The sequence below is a fragment of the Pelecanus crispus genome, chromosome 1 (genome assembly GCF_030463565.1).
Source record: "Pelecanus crispus isolate bPelCri1 chromosome 1, bPelCri1.pri, whole genome shotgun sequence".
Classification (NCBI taxonomy): domain Eukaryota; kingdom Metazoa; phylum Chordata; class Aves; order Pelecaniformes; family Pelecanidae; genus Pelecanus; species Pelecanus crispus.
The window spans coordinates 94962777-94978593 of record NC_134643.1 but is presented as its reverse complement, the minus strand read 5'-3'; the positions used below and the strand labels follow the sequence as shown (position 1 = coordinate 94978593).

The window sequence follows — 15817 nt, the reverse complement described above, 5'->3', positions numbered from 1 at the left end:
AGGAACGTGCGCGTGCGTTAACGCTCCTAACGGCTACGCGGCGGTCGTTACGCTTCCGCTTCCCTGGCGGGCGCCGGGGAGGAGGCTGCGCATGCGTCCTGGGGCGGGCCGCGCCGCGCCGCTCCCCGGCTGCGCTCCCCGGCTGCGCTCCCCGGCGCCTGCGCGTGAGTGCCGCCTCGCGCCTCCCGCCCTTTCCTCCTCCTCCGCGAGGGCCCGTCCGTCGCTCCGCGCCCCGCCCCGCCCCGGGCCGGGGATGCGCTGCTCGGCGGCCGCTCGCAGGAGCTGCGGGGAGCGGGATGGAGGTGGAGGAGGCGTTCCCGCTGGTGGGGCAGATGGGGCCCTACCAGGTGTATCTGTGCGTCCTGCTGGCCGTGCTCCTCCAGGTGAGAGGTCGCCTCCCCTCCCGCCCCGTTCCCAGGGGTGGGGGTGCCGCGCCCTGACTCGCGTGAGAGCAGCCGTGGGGGAGGCCGTGGCGGGAGGGGGGTGCCCCCCACCCGCACAGCGTGGGTGCTGTGGGCCGCCCCCCTCTCGGGTGGTTGGGCGGATGTGCCGCCGGTGAGTGCTGCCTGGTGTGAAGGTCGGTGCTGGAGGTCTTCTGCTGAGGGCTGCTGGTGGCAGTAGCTGGTGTTCTGCTCTGGAGTTCGCCTGCAGCAGTTTGCCGTGCTCCTGGGGCAAAGGTGACCTGTGTCCAAAGGCAGGGTGAACTTCTGCAGAGTGAATTGGGGCAAATGGCTGGTGCCATCTGTGTCACCTTGCCTGAGGAGTTACGCCTTGTGTTGCTTGGTGAGCATCCCGGGAGTATGCGGTTTGTCAGGTGAAGGGCTGGCTGAAGTGAAATTAAACGGAGATTTCCATGAGCGAGACTGGAAGACAGTGAGTTCTGTCAGACTTTGCTGGGGATCCTGCAAAACCTAGAGTTAATGGCCTAGGCCAGTGGTTTATAGGTTGCATGTGGCTTGTTTGTGGTGGAAATGTTTGAAAAGCTACGGGGGGTCACCGATACCTCTGTCTGCAGAAGCCCTCATCTAATCACCTGATAGGCTATGACTGCTTGTGGTACTTTGATTTGTCTGGACTTAACTCTTAGAATGTAGAGGGAGTGTCTCTGCATTAGGTATTTGGACGAGGCTCTGCATTTTTGGGTAGTCAGGTTTGTATTCTGTGAGACACAAAACTGGAACTCTCTTAAGTTTTGTGATAAAAGTGGAGTCCAAAGCAAAAATGGAGTGCTGTAACATCATTCAGAGGTTGTATGACCAAGTGATGTGCTGTGCAACTGGGTTTGTTGTCTTTGCTTCCTGCTTGGCTTCATCTTTGTGTCTGTTCCCATAGGGGTGGGGAGGGGAGATGAGGATAATGTGCACCTTCACAGTCAGGCCTAGGCATAAGGTATAGTTTGAGTCTGACAAAAGTTTGGTTTACTCCATGTTAACTCTTCAAAACTTTAGTTGTAGTGAATTCAGCTAGGTGGACAAATGCTGGGTTACTGCTACTGTGGAAACTTACCAGCTGCAGGAGGGAAGAGGGGAGCTTATGTATCCCCCTGGCCTCTGCTGACTAATATTTTGTAGTAATCAAGAACTTCCAGTCATGAGCTGTGAGACTGAAGATGTCTTGTCCTGGTGGGTAGGGGACTGACAGAAGTATTGAGAAGCTTTATAAGATGACCAAAGAAAATTCAGATGCCCAGTCCTGTTAGTTAGGAGCTTTGTACTTGGTTGCAAAGCTATGATGATGAACAGTAGGTTTCTGCTTCCTTGTACTGTCTGTCTCTTTTTTTTTTTTTTAACTGATTTAGCTGATTATACCTTTAAAATTAGACATTGCTTGGAGCTTGTTCTGCTGGCTGACTGGCTAGAAAATTTGTACATTTGCTGAAGATTAGGGATTAAGGAAGCAATAGTTATTTTTTTCTTCCAGTGCTGGTCATGTTCTGGAACGAACTTCAACCATGACAAGTGTTCTGTATTCCCAGAGTTTTAAGTAGCATTGGTCAGTTGTTCTGTAATGCTTTTGTTTGTTTTCTTTTTAATGGATTAACTTGCATTTCTCATGGGAGAAGTAAACAGAAATATCTTTACAAATCCTGGAATTCAGAATAACTAAAGAAAAAAGGTAGCTGGTTTGCAGGTCTGTTTTTTTCTTCTCATGTTACCTTTAATTCTTGAACTTTACCAGTGAGGATCATCCCCTGACTAATATGTTTTCTTTGCTTCAGAGCATGCAGGCGCAAGAGTTTGTAAGGGATTTAGATGTGAAGCTTGTTGTCTTTTGGTCCGTGAACAGATTTGGACTTATACAACTGGTTCCAGCTTGGGTGGCTGGTTGCTTTCTGTGTCCCTTTATTGGTGCCAAGTTACATAATGTGTCACTGCGATGTGCAAGAGCAAGATTGAAGGCAGGTGCCACAATTGGTGTTAGTCTTTTGTCTGGTTTATCGTCAGGCTTTGGAGGATGGACCCAAAGGTAAGTAATGTATCTGGTGTGTGTGACATAGATTTAGGTAATCATGGGCTCCTTTAGTGGATTAGATGCAGCATCTGGCTGCAGAGTGAGAACTACTGTTAGTCTATGTCACTGCCATGGACTGATTATTCCATTTTATTGCTTGTTTCCCTGTCCCTTCCCATGTGCTCCCTCAGTTGGCTTGTATTTTCACCTTGGCCTATTGGTATAAAAAATATTTCTACATTCTTAAAGATAAGAATACCACAGAGGTGAAAACTATTTTTGTGTTTGCTATGTCAAGTCCCTTCATCTCCAATGCTAATACACTGAGCTTAAACTCTCTGCTTTCCCTGCCCTGTGAGATTCCCAGCAGGTGTTCTTGCTTTCCTTCTAGGATTTTGTGCTTTTTAATCTCTGCATGTTTCTGATCTCTTGAGTTTCATACTTTGTAGGTATTTTCCCTCATTGTAGTGTTTTTCTTCTGATATAAATTTCTATGGTAAACTACTTCTACAATGTAGCCTTACTGATATGCCAATGTATCTGGTTTCTGAATTCTAATTACATAGTTTAGCTCACAGAACTTCTTTGAGGCAAGCTGTACCAAACACTTAGGTCTGTATGGGTTAGGCTTTCCACAAGATAGTCAATTTTCATATGGCCTTGAGTGAGCTGGTACTCAACCTGTGGAATGAGCTTTCTGACACCCTGGCAAAAAACGTGCAGGTTGCTTGTAGTCAGAAAAATGTTTTTGTATGTCATCAGTGTAAAACTAGATTAAATCTAAGTCTTGTGGGCTACTGCTTTCACCTTCTTCACTGACTTGTATTACTCCTCTGCTACCTGCTGCTGTTACTCATTAACTTGTTGAGCTGTTACTTGTTAAGGTATGCCTGGCTCATTCACTAGGAACTTGGTAGGACTTTGGAAGATTTTTAGGGATGTTCTGTAGCAGTGGTTGCTAACTTTATAATGGAGTGACAACAGCTAATGTAAAGAAGCATCTTTTTTTTTTTTTTTTTAAATCTGTGGAATTACCCAAAGACCAAACTTATCTGAAGAATGTGGGATAGACTAATGATGTGAATTTGAGGCTGGATTAGTCTTACATTTCCAGTGTGTCTTTAAGAGAGTGGGGGAGGAATAAAGGGGGCTGATAACTCTTAAAATACACGGGACTTTACTTTTAGTTCAAAGTAATTGCTTGACACCTGTTGATTACTAGAAGGGTGCTCACCACTGAAATTATATTGAAGCATTATTAAAGAATGGTGTCTTTTGGTGTTTGCTTAGTGTGTGTAGCAACATTAGACAAAATAATCACATCTTGATCAGATGCTTGAGAGCATACATGCATATTAAAAAAAAAATTATCAGTGTCTTGTGACTCTATGTGCAGTTGAAAGAGGTTTGCCTTTGCCAGTGAATCTGAGCTACAGGACTGCACAACTCCAAACTGAACCTGCAGAAATCTGAGAATGGAAGTGTGCTCCTACTATATCTCTATTAAAAGGCTTTTTGAAACATGTTAGGATTTAAAAGGGAGGTGTTGTTTGCATAGCTGAAAAAGGCTTTGCCTAAAGTTGGGTAATGTGCATTGCACAGCAATATGGATAATTACCAAGGGTGGTGTTTCCCTCTATCTTAGGGACTTATTACTAACTGAAGGGAAGATGGAAAAACAGTTAAAAAAGCAACATCAAGTTCCTTGAATAATAGGTTTTTTTAAGGCAAAAGTGTTCTTCATGCAGTGCAGCTGTGATGAGTGGTGCTACTAACATCTCTTTGCTGCCAACAGCAAGATCATGTATGACTTCTATCATTAGAATATCCCAATGCAGAAACCTGCTCTTTAATCAGCCCACCTGCACAAATATTTTGAGGGAAAGCAGATTCTGGGACATGTGGCTTAAGTAAGGCAAGCTCATCCCAAATCTTTAGAAATAATTCAAAAGCAGTAGTGTCTCCCTTCAGATAGGATACAGATGTGGTCCCATACATAGTTCTCTTTAACTCTGTTTCTTGACATTTCTTATCTACCCCCGTACACAGTTTACCTCTCTAATGGCATGAATCATCACTCTGTAGTGGTAATGACAGTAATGAAATACTTCATTAGTGTGAATTGTCTTTTAATACTTATGTTTGCTTGAGTCTATTAAGCTGTTCTTTGAACTAGCCAGAATGGATCATAAATTGGACAGCTTACTCCCAGTCGTTGATGAGGTACACTATTAGGACTTTATCTGAATAGAAAGTGCAAAACAAATCTGAGATGTAATGAACAATCTAAAATGAAGGAGAGATGGGTATTACATGAATTGCATTACAATTACTAGTATAGGGTGCTGAAGGTGTTCCAGGGGCTTCATGGCAGGTATGCTGTTTACCCAAAGTTACTTGCACTGTAACTTAGACATAGTTCAACTAAAGTATCTGTAAGGTATGTAAGCAAGGTGACAGATATAAAAAGGATTTACAGAATTGCCATGTAACCTTCCTTCACTTTGATTACCTTACTGTTTAGCTTTTTTGTTTGTGTCTATGGGAGAAGTAAGTTTTAAGTCCCTCGGATTCTCAAGAAAACAGTTACAGAATGTGCAGCCACTTATGCTGGAGGGGTGGTTACAAATGTGGCATCAATACAAACACAAAAAGTAGGGGCCCAAATTTTTATTTCTTGAGGTAAGCTTCTTATTCCCACACCTTTTCATCTGTTGTATCTTACTTGGAACATGCCTATGCTAAAAGATGGTGTTGCTTTCCTTGTAGAAGTGATGAAGGCTTTTAGAGTAGTTGCATCACTGAATAGAATTTCTTGTTCTGGAATAGCTTATTCCTGCTTAGGAAGAAAAATAAACTACATGGGTGTAAGTATGTAAACTAATCATGCAAAGATATGCTGCTACTCATTTAGCTAAGAATATTTCTACCTGAAAGTTGGTGGAACTTCTAAGTGAAGACCAATCCTACCATTTGCTCCAGTTAGGTGGAGGAAAAAGAGGTAGTTCTTTGGTCACATGCTACACTTCATTTCAATGATTTAGATGTTAACCAAGACTCTTTGGTCCTTTAGTGGCCTTCTGTAAATAAAACATAGCTGCCAGAAGAATCAGTAATATAGTCAAGGCCCAGTGTTATCTGTCTTTCTGTAGTTACTTCTCTCAGATCTTTAATTGTTCCTTAAAAGAAACAATCACTTACCTTTTCTGATATCATAGTTATAACCTTAAAACCATGAATGTAGCTGATGCAGACATTGCCTGTATTCTGCAGAAAACCTGAAATAACAATGCTGAGTTGTGACATGCTTCATTAGCAGTGGGGTCCTTAACGCTCAGATGTAATGCAGAAGTCTAAATTCTGAGAAGTGCTTCCTTGCTGATTAATTTTAAATAGCTATCTTGCTATCATTTTTTCAAAAAATAATCCCAAGTGGAGGGGAGTCATGAATACCTTATCAGCTGCCTACATCTCCATCTTCCCTTAAAATTATGTTGTGTCTTAATCCAAACTAGTGCATTATCCACACAGCTAAGCTTTACATTTATACTTGCATGCAGGGGAAATGTATGGTCGGAGCAAGCTGGAGGTATAGAAGAAACATGAGCTGTAGCTTTGAGACCTTCCCTTCTTCAGCTGCATCTGAACTGCAAAGCATGTGTAATAGAGCTCATATTTAGGTGGTTCTAAGTGTCCTTCACAGTTGCTAGATCTTGCTCTTCTAATGATCACTACATTCACTCTGACACTGAAACTGCATGTTCTGTGTGTATGTATCCATATAAAAACATCTAGTCAGCTTTTGCAATTTAACTTACAAGGCTGACTTCAGTTTCTGTGCAATTCAGTCCTAGAAGATGCCTGTTCAATGTGCTGTTGTAAAGACCTTAACAGAATTATTGCTGATGGGCAAAGCGAGAAGCACAGAGAAGTAGACACTCTGAAGGCCTAGCAACAGAGGGAAGGAAGCAGATTGTTCTGCCTCTTTAAATAAAAAAAAAAACCCAGATGAAACTTTTCTAAAAAGTGGAGGCTGCATAGGCTACATGCTGTGTAAAGAGTGAAGGTGTCAGAAGGAACTCTCTCTGGGGCTCTTTCACTGTGACTGAATGCCTTGCTTTTGCAATGTCTTTTTAACAACTGGGAATGGAAGGTGCCTGGGAAGCACTGTCAGTGGTGACTGGCATCTTTATATGGAGTGTGGGTAAAACATATGGGGAGATGTTTTCAGATTATTAACAATAACGTTGTTGTTACATAGAATATTTTGTGCAATGGGATGGTATTTGGATTCAGTGGGAGTTGGAGCAATCACATCTTCCACTGTTAATCAAGATGACTTTCAGCCTGGCAAACTCTGGAACAATCCATCTAGCCAGTCTGTCCTCTGAGCACCCTCAGAAGATGAGCCTGGGAGTTAACAGGCATAATTCTACTGGATAGCAAAGACTATGGATTAAAAATATTTGTCTAATGACACATTATCTCCCTTTCCTTCTTCCCTGCCTCTGTGTACACACAGTCTCTAACTTCCCATGTTTTGTAGGCAATAAATTACCTGTATTTTTCCACTAGCAAGCTGCATCATCAGGACTTTCCTCACTGACCCTTCCTCCATTTTAGAGACTCTAATATCCTTTTCTCTCAGGTGATAGAACTGGTAGGTGTGTAATTGAACTCGGAATAATTGTTTCCACCTTGTACATGATTGCTGCTCTTTTTCTGACCCAAATAAAATTTTGTGCTCTCAAATGCTTTATTTTAACTGGCATAGTTAATATAACTACTTCAATTTATAGGTAACGTAGTGCTCCATGTGCATTGTTTGCATCCAGTAAAACCTCTGCTTGCTTTTTGCAAGTATCAGCCCACTGGGACTGGAGTCCCTCTGGAGCAATAGCATCTGTTTTTCAGGTCTTGTATGTTTACAATATGATCTGACTAAGTTTGGGACTTAACCTGGTTAAACATTGTATTTGTGTTCACCTGGTCATTTTCCTAATCCTGGTGGGCTTGCAGGGAAAGTGTGTTAAGAATTTGCCTTGGAAGGCACAATGAAGCTTTTGAGATCCTCAGGTAAGGAAAGCTGAAGAGTTATACATATAGCTTATTCCAGCTTTCTGTTTGTGGCATGCTGTTCAGTTATTGGTGTCTTAAAAACATAGGGAGATTGAAGAGCTCTGGTCTTTCTCTTTCAATTTGCAGACCCCCTACAGACGAACCACTGAAGATGTTAAACCCTTGTACAGTAAACTTAAGACTGCTGACAGCTTTGTGTTTCTTAATTATTTTTCCCAGAACTTTAAGAAGTAATTCAGGAACTTCTGAGGCCTGTAGGTTGTAAGTTGAAAATCATGTTGCTCTGAAATAGCAGTAAATCCAAGAGGTTTTTTTTTATTTAAAAAAAGCAAACAAGAAAACACAAGTAGATCCAATTGCTTATCCTCAGACAAGTCCTTAAAATGAATAAATGAATGAGAGCAGTTTATACAAATGTCAGCAATGTCTTTTAGTCTGAATACTTAAATAGCAGAAACTTCTGAAGTAATCGGTGTATGCTTTTTATTGCATCTTTTTACAGAGTTAAATGCTTTAGTCATTTAGTAGTGAGGAAGTCCAGGCACAGCTGAGAATGTTCTTTCCTCATAGTCTTAGCAGAACTCCCTCTGCAAGGCCATACTCACCCAATATCCTTTGGCAGTGTCCCAAACCAGTGTGGTAAGGTGCAAACTTTGATCTCTTATGATACTGGCTGTGACTCAGATATGTTGATAGCCAAAGCAGGCTGGAAGATATGGAGAGAAAGAGGAGCAAGGATGAAATGCAAACAAAAGAATAATCATGGTGGTGGAAGCAGGACTAAACTCTGCCTGATACTTGTCAGCCCACAATTTCTGCTTTTTTTTTTTTACCAGCAGTTGCTGACTTTTTTTTCATGTTATCCTACAGTGACATTGAGATGGTTCAATCCTGGGCTGGTTTGTAGTATATTCATAAACTGGAATAGAACTTCTGGCACTTTCTTGCTTCGTTCTCCTAGAAGTCCTTCTTTACGTCAGAAGAGTGGAGGGGCACTTCTGATGTGGTATTGATGACACTCCATAGCTGGTGTTCAACTGAGGAGTCTTGGCTCATCATCATCTTTGCATATTAATGTAACTTAACTTTCTCAAATATTCCTGTCCAAGCAGAGGTAGTATTCAGTGCTTTTCATAATTTTGATTCTTGTTTATTGTCTTGGTTCTCTAACTCAACCACTGTGTGAGCATTTTTGGCAGAGGAACCGGAAGTTTACATGTAGATATTTTAATAAGGCACCTAAGCTTTCTTTCTGCCTTTTGTTTTTAAAGGCAGAAAAATAATACTTCCAACTTCCTTATTCATGTTCAGAGGTCTGTCAACCTATGATGTGAGGGTGACTATTTCCCTTGCTCAGGCTAATCCAGTCATAGCAGTGGCAAGTCCTGTCCCAGCCCTTTGAGATGCAGTATATGAGTCCATGCTGGATAAGTATGTTGGCCTTTCTTGAGTTGTTGCACATAGCCCAGCATACTACAAAAATGTAAATGCTTTAGGCTATACTGCCTGAAGCAGTTCTGGACTCATGTTTTCAGTCTACCAGCATGCAGTCAGCTGCCGTGCTAACTGTTTAAATATATAGTAAAACTTCTGTTAACTTCTGTCACTGAAGTTGATGCTTTGTTGGGCAAGGCTGTGAGGTTTTTTTCAGGGTGGTGTACTTTGTGACATGCCAGAAGCATTGTAGCACCTGCTTTGCATTCTAGGTCCCTAGTAAGTGGGTTGCCTGTACCTCCTATATTGTTTTGAAGAAAAAAATGTATTTATGGTCACTTTTAATGTTTCTGTGGTAGGTAGCACAATAGGTGTTAATTTAATTGAGAGACTGATATACCACAGTAGAGGAATCCTACTGAGCTCTCTTCAGTCCTGCAAGATGTTTCATCTGTCCCAGAGCAAACCATATAGATAATTGTCTTGCAAGATTTTGCTTCAGTACAAGACTGACAGCTGACTTCTTAACAGCAAATTCATTATATGTATTTATAGCACTGTGGAGAAATCCAGCTTGCAGGAAGTAATAGCAACCTGTCTCTTGATGGTAAGTTTTCTTATTTGTTTATTGTGGTGTTTGGAAGAATGGGGTGGTGGAAGAGGTAGAAGAATCTAATGCTATTGGCATGATCTAATGAAGTATGCATATTTGGAGTTAGTCACTCGTGATCTTATATGAGGAATATTGTTTTGTTCTTGGAGAACCCTTTGTGGAACTTGGTTTTGACTTTCCTTTGTCACTGTCTGCATTCCACCCTCTGTTTTGCTCTCCAGCTATAAGCAGACTGAAATACCCTCTGCCTTGGGTTCATTGACAGTAACTCAGAAACCTCAAATGGCATCAATTTATGCTCTAGGATGGCACTCGTGAAAAAAGTGCAGAGCTGAAAGTACTTCACTAAATTTTGCTGGTTAAGATCACTTCTGCATGTTGGCAGAAAAAGGGTAGATTCGTTTTCTTGTGGTAGGCTACAAAATAATTATTAAAGCAACTTGAGCTGAGGAGGTGAGAGCCTAGGTGTGTGTCCTGCAGTCCCATCACCAATGCTATAACCGGTTGTGTCATTATTAGGTAGGCAGGAGTACAGGTACAAGGTGTGTGCAGTGTTCCCATGGCCCTGTCAGGCAAAGGTATATACACAGTAGTAGGCTACTACTTGGACTGTCTTTGCAGAAAACTTGTACAATGAAGTCATTTGCTCTTGAGACTCAAATGTTTGCCTGTGCTGATGGGAAGTAAAGCAGGCCTTGTCTCTGCATGTGCTGTTTGGTGGCAGCAGTCACCTTACTGATCAGCACGTGTGCTGGCTGGCAGTCCGAGCAGAAAGAGCACCAAACCCCAACCGCTGCCGTTGCCCACCAAAATGAGCATGAAGCAGAGTTGAGGTGTGTGTTTGGATGTTTGGAACAGAGAAGTAGGAGAAGCTAAGGGTACACAAAGCTGTAGGAGAAAAGGCTCTGTGAGTTGTGGTTTGCTGTACAGTGTTAGATTTCAATGTAGATTTTGAAGGATTTCTGGAATAAAGTTATGTATGGGTTTGGACAGACTTTGGACTTTTGTTTTCTGTGGATTCTGGACGCCTACATTTTAAGGTTGAAAAACTCTAAATTGGGTAGGTTTTCTCAGTTTCTTTACAGAAACCCTAAGTTCCTGCAAAATATGTGTTGACACGTATGTGTCGACCTGTGGCACAGGTAATAATCAACAGCAGTTACATTCTTCATGGGGAATATTTCCAGTCAGAGTGGGGTTGGGGTTGTTACATGTCTGAGAGATTACATCACGTTCTTCTGCACATGGTGATTCTTCTCTTTGTAACTACAATAGCCTTTCCTTCTGTCTTATGGTGTTCTCTCTCTTATTGTGCTACCAAGAGGGGAAGGGTACTTTGGTAGAAGAGTGTGTTGTCAGCAGCAGATAGTAATTTTGCAGTAGGAAGACATTTTAGGGCTTTTCTACATAAAGGAGTTATTGGGGGGGGGGAATGTGAATTTAAAGGCAAATCACCCTTTTGAAATAACTTGAAGCAGATGAGATCATCAGACTTTCAAAAATAAGGTGGCCCTCCAGCTTTTCAGCTGCTTGTCATGGGTTCAAGAGAAACTGCTCTAATCCTAAAATGTAACCATCTCTTCATCATAGCCTTCTACCAGAGCAAGGTCATTCATTATTCTTCCTTAATTTCTGTCTTTCTTCAAGGTCCAGTTTTAATGTTTCTGTATTTGAAAGGTCAGAAGTTAGTGGCTTACTCATTATTTTGTTCAGCAGTGAATGCTTCAGCTGATTCTTGTCTAGAATGACCAGGCTGGTTGTGAATTGCTGATGAGCTGATTAAAAAGGTTAAAAGCACTTCTTAGTAGAATTTAAGTCTTGCTTCCGTTTTTCATTTGTGCTTAATAATGGGTAAATGGTGAGGTCTAAGAGTTGCTTAAATTATTTGTGTGTGTGTGTTTTCATTATACACAAATGAGCCTATTTAAGTTTTTCGCCTCCCTTGCTAGTTTTATTTGAGATTCTACATTTTTCTTGGAAGTAATTTATTATGAAAATGAACACCAAGAAAGCTGGTCAAGACATTCCAGGCATTTCTGTTAAAATTAACGTTTTGAAATTATTATGAAGTTAATATTAAAACCTGTTAATGAAATAGGTATAAATGGCTAACTAAAATTCCTTCTACTTAGCAGAGAAAGTGGAAGTTTACAGATTATTAAGGTGTTGCCTTTTAATAAATCTCCTTACACCATAGACTTCTAATCTAGACAGACTATAAAATTTTAACCTACAGAGAATGTAAACAAACAGGAGAAACTTAAAACAAACTAACAAAACTCCCAGCATTTCGTCATCAGTGACTATGAGCTGCTGCCTCCTCCAACTGTGCTTGGTATTCATCTTGATTAATACAGATCAGTGCAGGGAGTTTGGTAGGGAACTGTTAACATCCACATAGAGCCAATTAAAATGTTTTATGAATAGAAGGTGTACATTAAGTGACATAAATTGACTTGACTTGGGTTAGAACAAATGAAAAATGAAGGGCTTGCTTTGCCACAGTGCATGTAATGTAGCTGTTTTATACCTTATGATTTTGTTATATAATATTTCTATTTGATTTGATAGCATTTTATGTTGATCACAATATATGTTACTACACAACTATGTTACTAAGTGCAAGCATTTCAAATTCTTAAGGGGAGAATCTCCAATTCATTAACAAACTCCTGCCTCTTACTTGAATGATAAAAACTGTATTTTGAATTTCTTTGTTTAGTTTTCTTTGTCATCTTTTTAAGACCACTTCGAAAATGCTTCTGGTCTTCAGAATTGTAAATTAATTTTGAGGGGTGTTTTGTGGGTTTTGTTTCTGCAATGAAATGAAGAGGGTTTACCATACCTGTTTCCCAAAGTACAAGACAGATGATCACTAGGAAAAACAGTCTTGTGTCAGCAGTGACTCCAGTGAACTTGAATATAGAACAATACTATTTGATAATATCAAAACATGTCTCCATCTTCATACATTTCTCTGATTCAACAGATCAATTGAAAGTGTTTCTTTGTTATATCCTTGCTTGCTGTAGCCACTAGGATGCTTAAGGCTGAATTTTTTTTTTATTGAAAAACGTGTCTGTACTGTTTCTTTTTGTGCCTGCAATCACTTATTTTTTGATTTGGTTTTCTGTAGCTGGGGCAGGTTTCACCTAGAGCAAAAATGAAAAGCGTTATGCTTTCTGTAAACCAAATGCCTTGAGGATTTCATTTCCTGAACTACTTTTAAAATATGGTTATTATTTCACAAGGCAAAAGCAAGGGTGTTATCACTTAGTCCTGACACGGAATTGTCTGAGTGAGTCAGAGTACAGGCATGCACCACAGATCATGACCTATAATTCTCATTTCTCAGTAGTTTCAAACTGTTCTTGAATACTGTATCCACACATCCCTAGCAACATGGCCACTCAGCTTTTTAACACCTCTTTTCCCATGTAATCTTAGTCATTGCCTTCTTTCCCAGATGAGGTCTTTTACTTTTCATCATTGTCTATCTAGAAGTTGTTCTTTAGCTTAAATAACATAGTTAACAGATTGTGGTTTTTTTCTTCCAAATTCCTTTTGATATTTAATAATTTTATATTAAAAAATTGAAAGAATTATTTTTTAAAAAATACTTATGTATGTCCTGCCACTACAGTAGCAGTTTGTCATGTAGAATGCAAAAAGGAGCTGATGGAAGGAAAATGCTTTCAGGTAATAACTTGGGGGTCTCTGTGTTAATTCAGTAGTAATTCTTATTTGGATCTGGGTATAACTCACTGCTCAGCTGTTGTACAGAATAGGATTACCTGGTGTTGCTTGCATCAGAATTCAGAGGTCTTCATACTTCTTTTTTTTTGTGCCTATCTATGGTCTTCTCAGTTTTGAGAATTATTTGTGTGGCAGCCTTCTGAGAGAGCACGCTTCCTGTGGGTACCTTCTTCCCAAGAACATACAGAGGCGATACTGGGAGCAGAGCAAGAACTGTATTCAGGAGGTGGCTGAAGCGAGGTTTGAGGAATGGAGTGGCATGGCTGAGTTTTTTTTGTTTTTTACAGAGGAAGTAGTAGGCAGGAGAAGCAACGGGATTTTTTTTTTGTCATGAGCTGCTGTGCTAAGTTACTGTTCCTTAGTGCAGGCTTGAGACAAGAGGCGGTTTTATTGGGGGGGGGGGGGCGGTGCCTGTTACCAGCAACTCCTTTTGTCTTTCGGAAGACTTTATCATGTGTCTTCTGTTGCAGAACTTGTGGCAAGTCTATGTTCAAATACATCTAAACCCACTTGCTTTTAAGATGGATTTGTAATGTAGACTGTTAAAGCAGTGGCCTGTGAATGTTGTTCTGTGCAAGCAGCAGTGATGCAGTTCTAGACCAGGTTTGAAATGTCTGTTTCCAACAGTTTTATTTATTCTTTCCTAAACAAAGCCTGCTGTTAATAACTATACCTTGTGTGTCTGTATAAATGTGTAGATATATAAAAAAATACATATGTATGTTCACATGTGTGCCTCTAGCTCTCTTTTTAAGAGTAAAACAGGTTCACAGAAGATTAAAAAATAGGAAAGAAAAATTTTGGTAAAATTGGGAAAGATTAGATATGAAACAGTGAGGAAGAGATCTATTCCTCCTCAATTAGAGGAACAAACCACACAGATGGGAAGAAAAGCTATAGTAAAGTAATATACTTGCATTAAAGAATGGTTTTATTTTGTCTCCTTAGTGCTGCTAACAACTCTTCATGCATCCAGGAGGTGTACTTGCTATGTGTGGGAGTTGGGGCCCTCTGAGGGAAGGGTGTTGGGGGGGGAACTTTTTTTCCTCAAATAATCAACAGATAAAAAGTGTAAGAACCACTGTGTTGAAGTTGTAGTTCTTTAGTGTGTGATATTTGGTAGATGGGGGCTATACATGGCATCTTGTAGTGGTAGAAGGCAAATATAAAATAGGAATATTTTTTTAATACTGATTTGAACCAGCTGCAGAGGGAGCATTGCTTGGATGTATGTTTAGTATCTTTGATGTTTTTTGTCTTTCATGACAGCTCTATGTGGCCACTGAAGCCATCCTCATTGCATTGGTGGGTGCAACTCCTCCCTACCACTGGGATCTCCAAGAGCTCTCAGCTAATCAGAGCCATAGCAACCACTCAGCAAGTGAGCAGAGAGCTTTTGGGGAATGGCTTCTGACTGCCAATGGCAGTGAGGTGCATAAGCACGTACACTTCAGCAGCAGCTTCACATCAATAGTCTCTGAGGTAAGTCTGAAATGTGTTTTGCTGCCTCGTGCATGAGTAGTAAATCTTAGTGGGTCAGTCACAGGGGGCTGGTTGTACTGCTTCTTTCTTCCATACTAATGCATGCCTTGATTAGCAAATGAAACAGGTGCTACCTCTGGATAGAGAACAGGTGATCTATTCATATCTTTACTGGCAACAAGAACTAGCTTTATTTTGGTATGCAGATCTTGACCAAAGTTCTGCTCCAAAACTTCCCACCTTTTCCATGTAGAAGTTATGTATTGGATCCTGTAGCCTGGTTCCACAGTTGAGCTGGAATCATGTCATTCATTGTACTAATGTGCTCAAAACCCTTTACAGACCCTGAGCTCTTTCTGGCCATCTCTTGCAATTCCCTTGCTGAGGTCAAATACCTGTAGTGCATCCATCATGCAGTTAGCAAGCAGTGGAGGAACTGGAGAGGAAGTGGCTTCTGCAGTCTTTGCAACTCCAGATATGAGAGAAGTCATGGGCAGTGGGGAGTCAGGTGGATAAAGCAACTCCCCCATTCCATCCCAAAACAAGCTTTAGCTTTATTGGTGTAACCTCTCTGTTTTGTAAGTGTTGTCTTTCATGGTCTAGCCACAGTCCCTACAGAAATTATTCCAGACTCTGCACTGATGTGTGTTAACACCTGCCCTTCCTGGGGCCTTCAGTATCTGTTACTGTCAAATCGTTCAGTGCAAGAGCCCTATCCGAGTGCATCTGTTCCAAGACCTGAAATTAGAGCTATACAGTTAAGTGTAGTACCGCTTGATAATTTGTGGCTGTTGTCCAGAGGCATTAATGCTATCTGAATTAGTCCTGTAAAGCACTTAACTTTATTGGTTATGAGCATATTAATAAAAACTGCCAGCTTTGGAATAGTACCAAGCAGTTGTGTGCAATAAGCATGGCTTCTTATTCTAGTAATAAAGAGGATATGAGTACTTATGCCACTATTTAAATTGAAATCCTAATGGATGGTGTTTTTTTTTAAGC

The 15817-nt window shown here is 40.9% G+C and overlaps 1 protein-coding gene across 1 annotated transcript in view; it reads left to right on the top strand.

Moving 5' to 3' along the window:
- The first annotated feature begins 296 nt into the window (after positions 1-296).
- Positions 297-15817, top strand: part of SLC22A15 (solute carrier family 22 member 15) — a 33357-nt gene continuing 17836 nt past the window's right edge. Inside the window, exons 1-2 of the mRNA XM_075721650.1 lie at positions 297-383; positions 14603-14815. Of these exons, the coding sequence (XP_075577765.1) occupies positions 297-383; positions 14603-14815 (300 nt within the window). The remainder of the gene's footprint in view (positions 384-14602; positions 14816-15817) is intronic.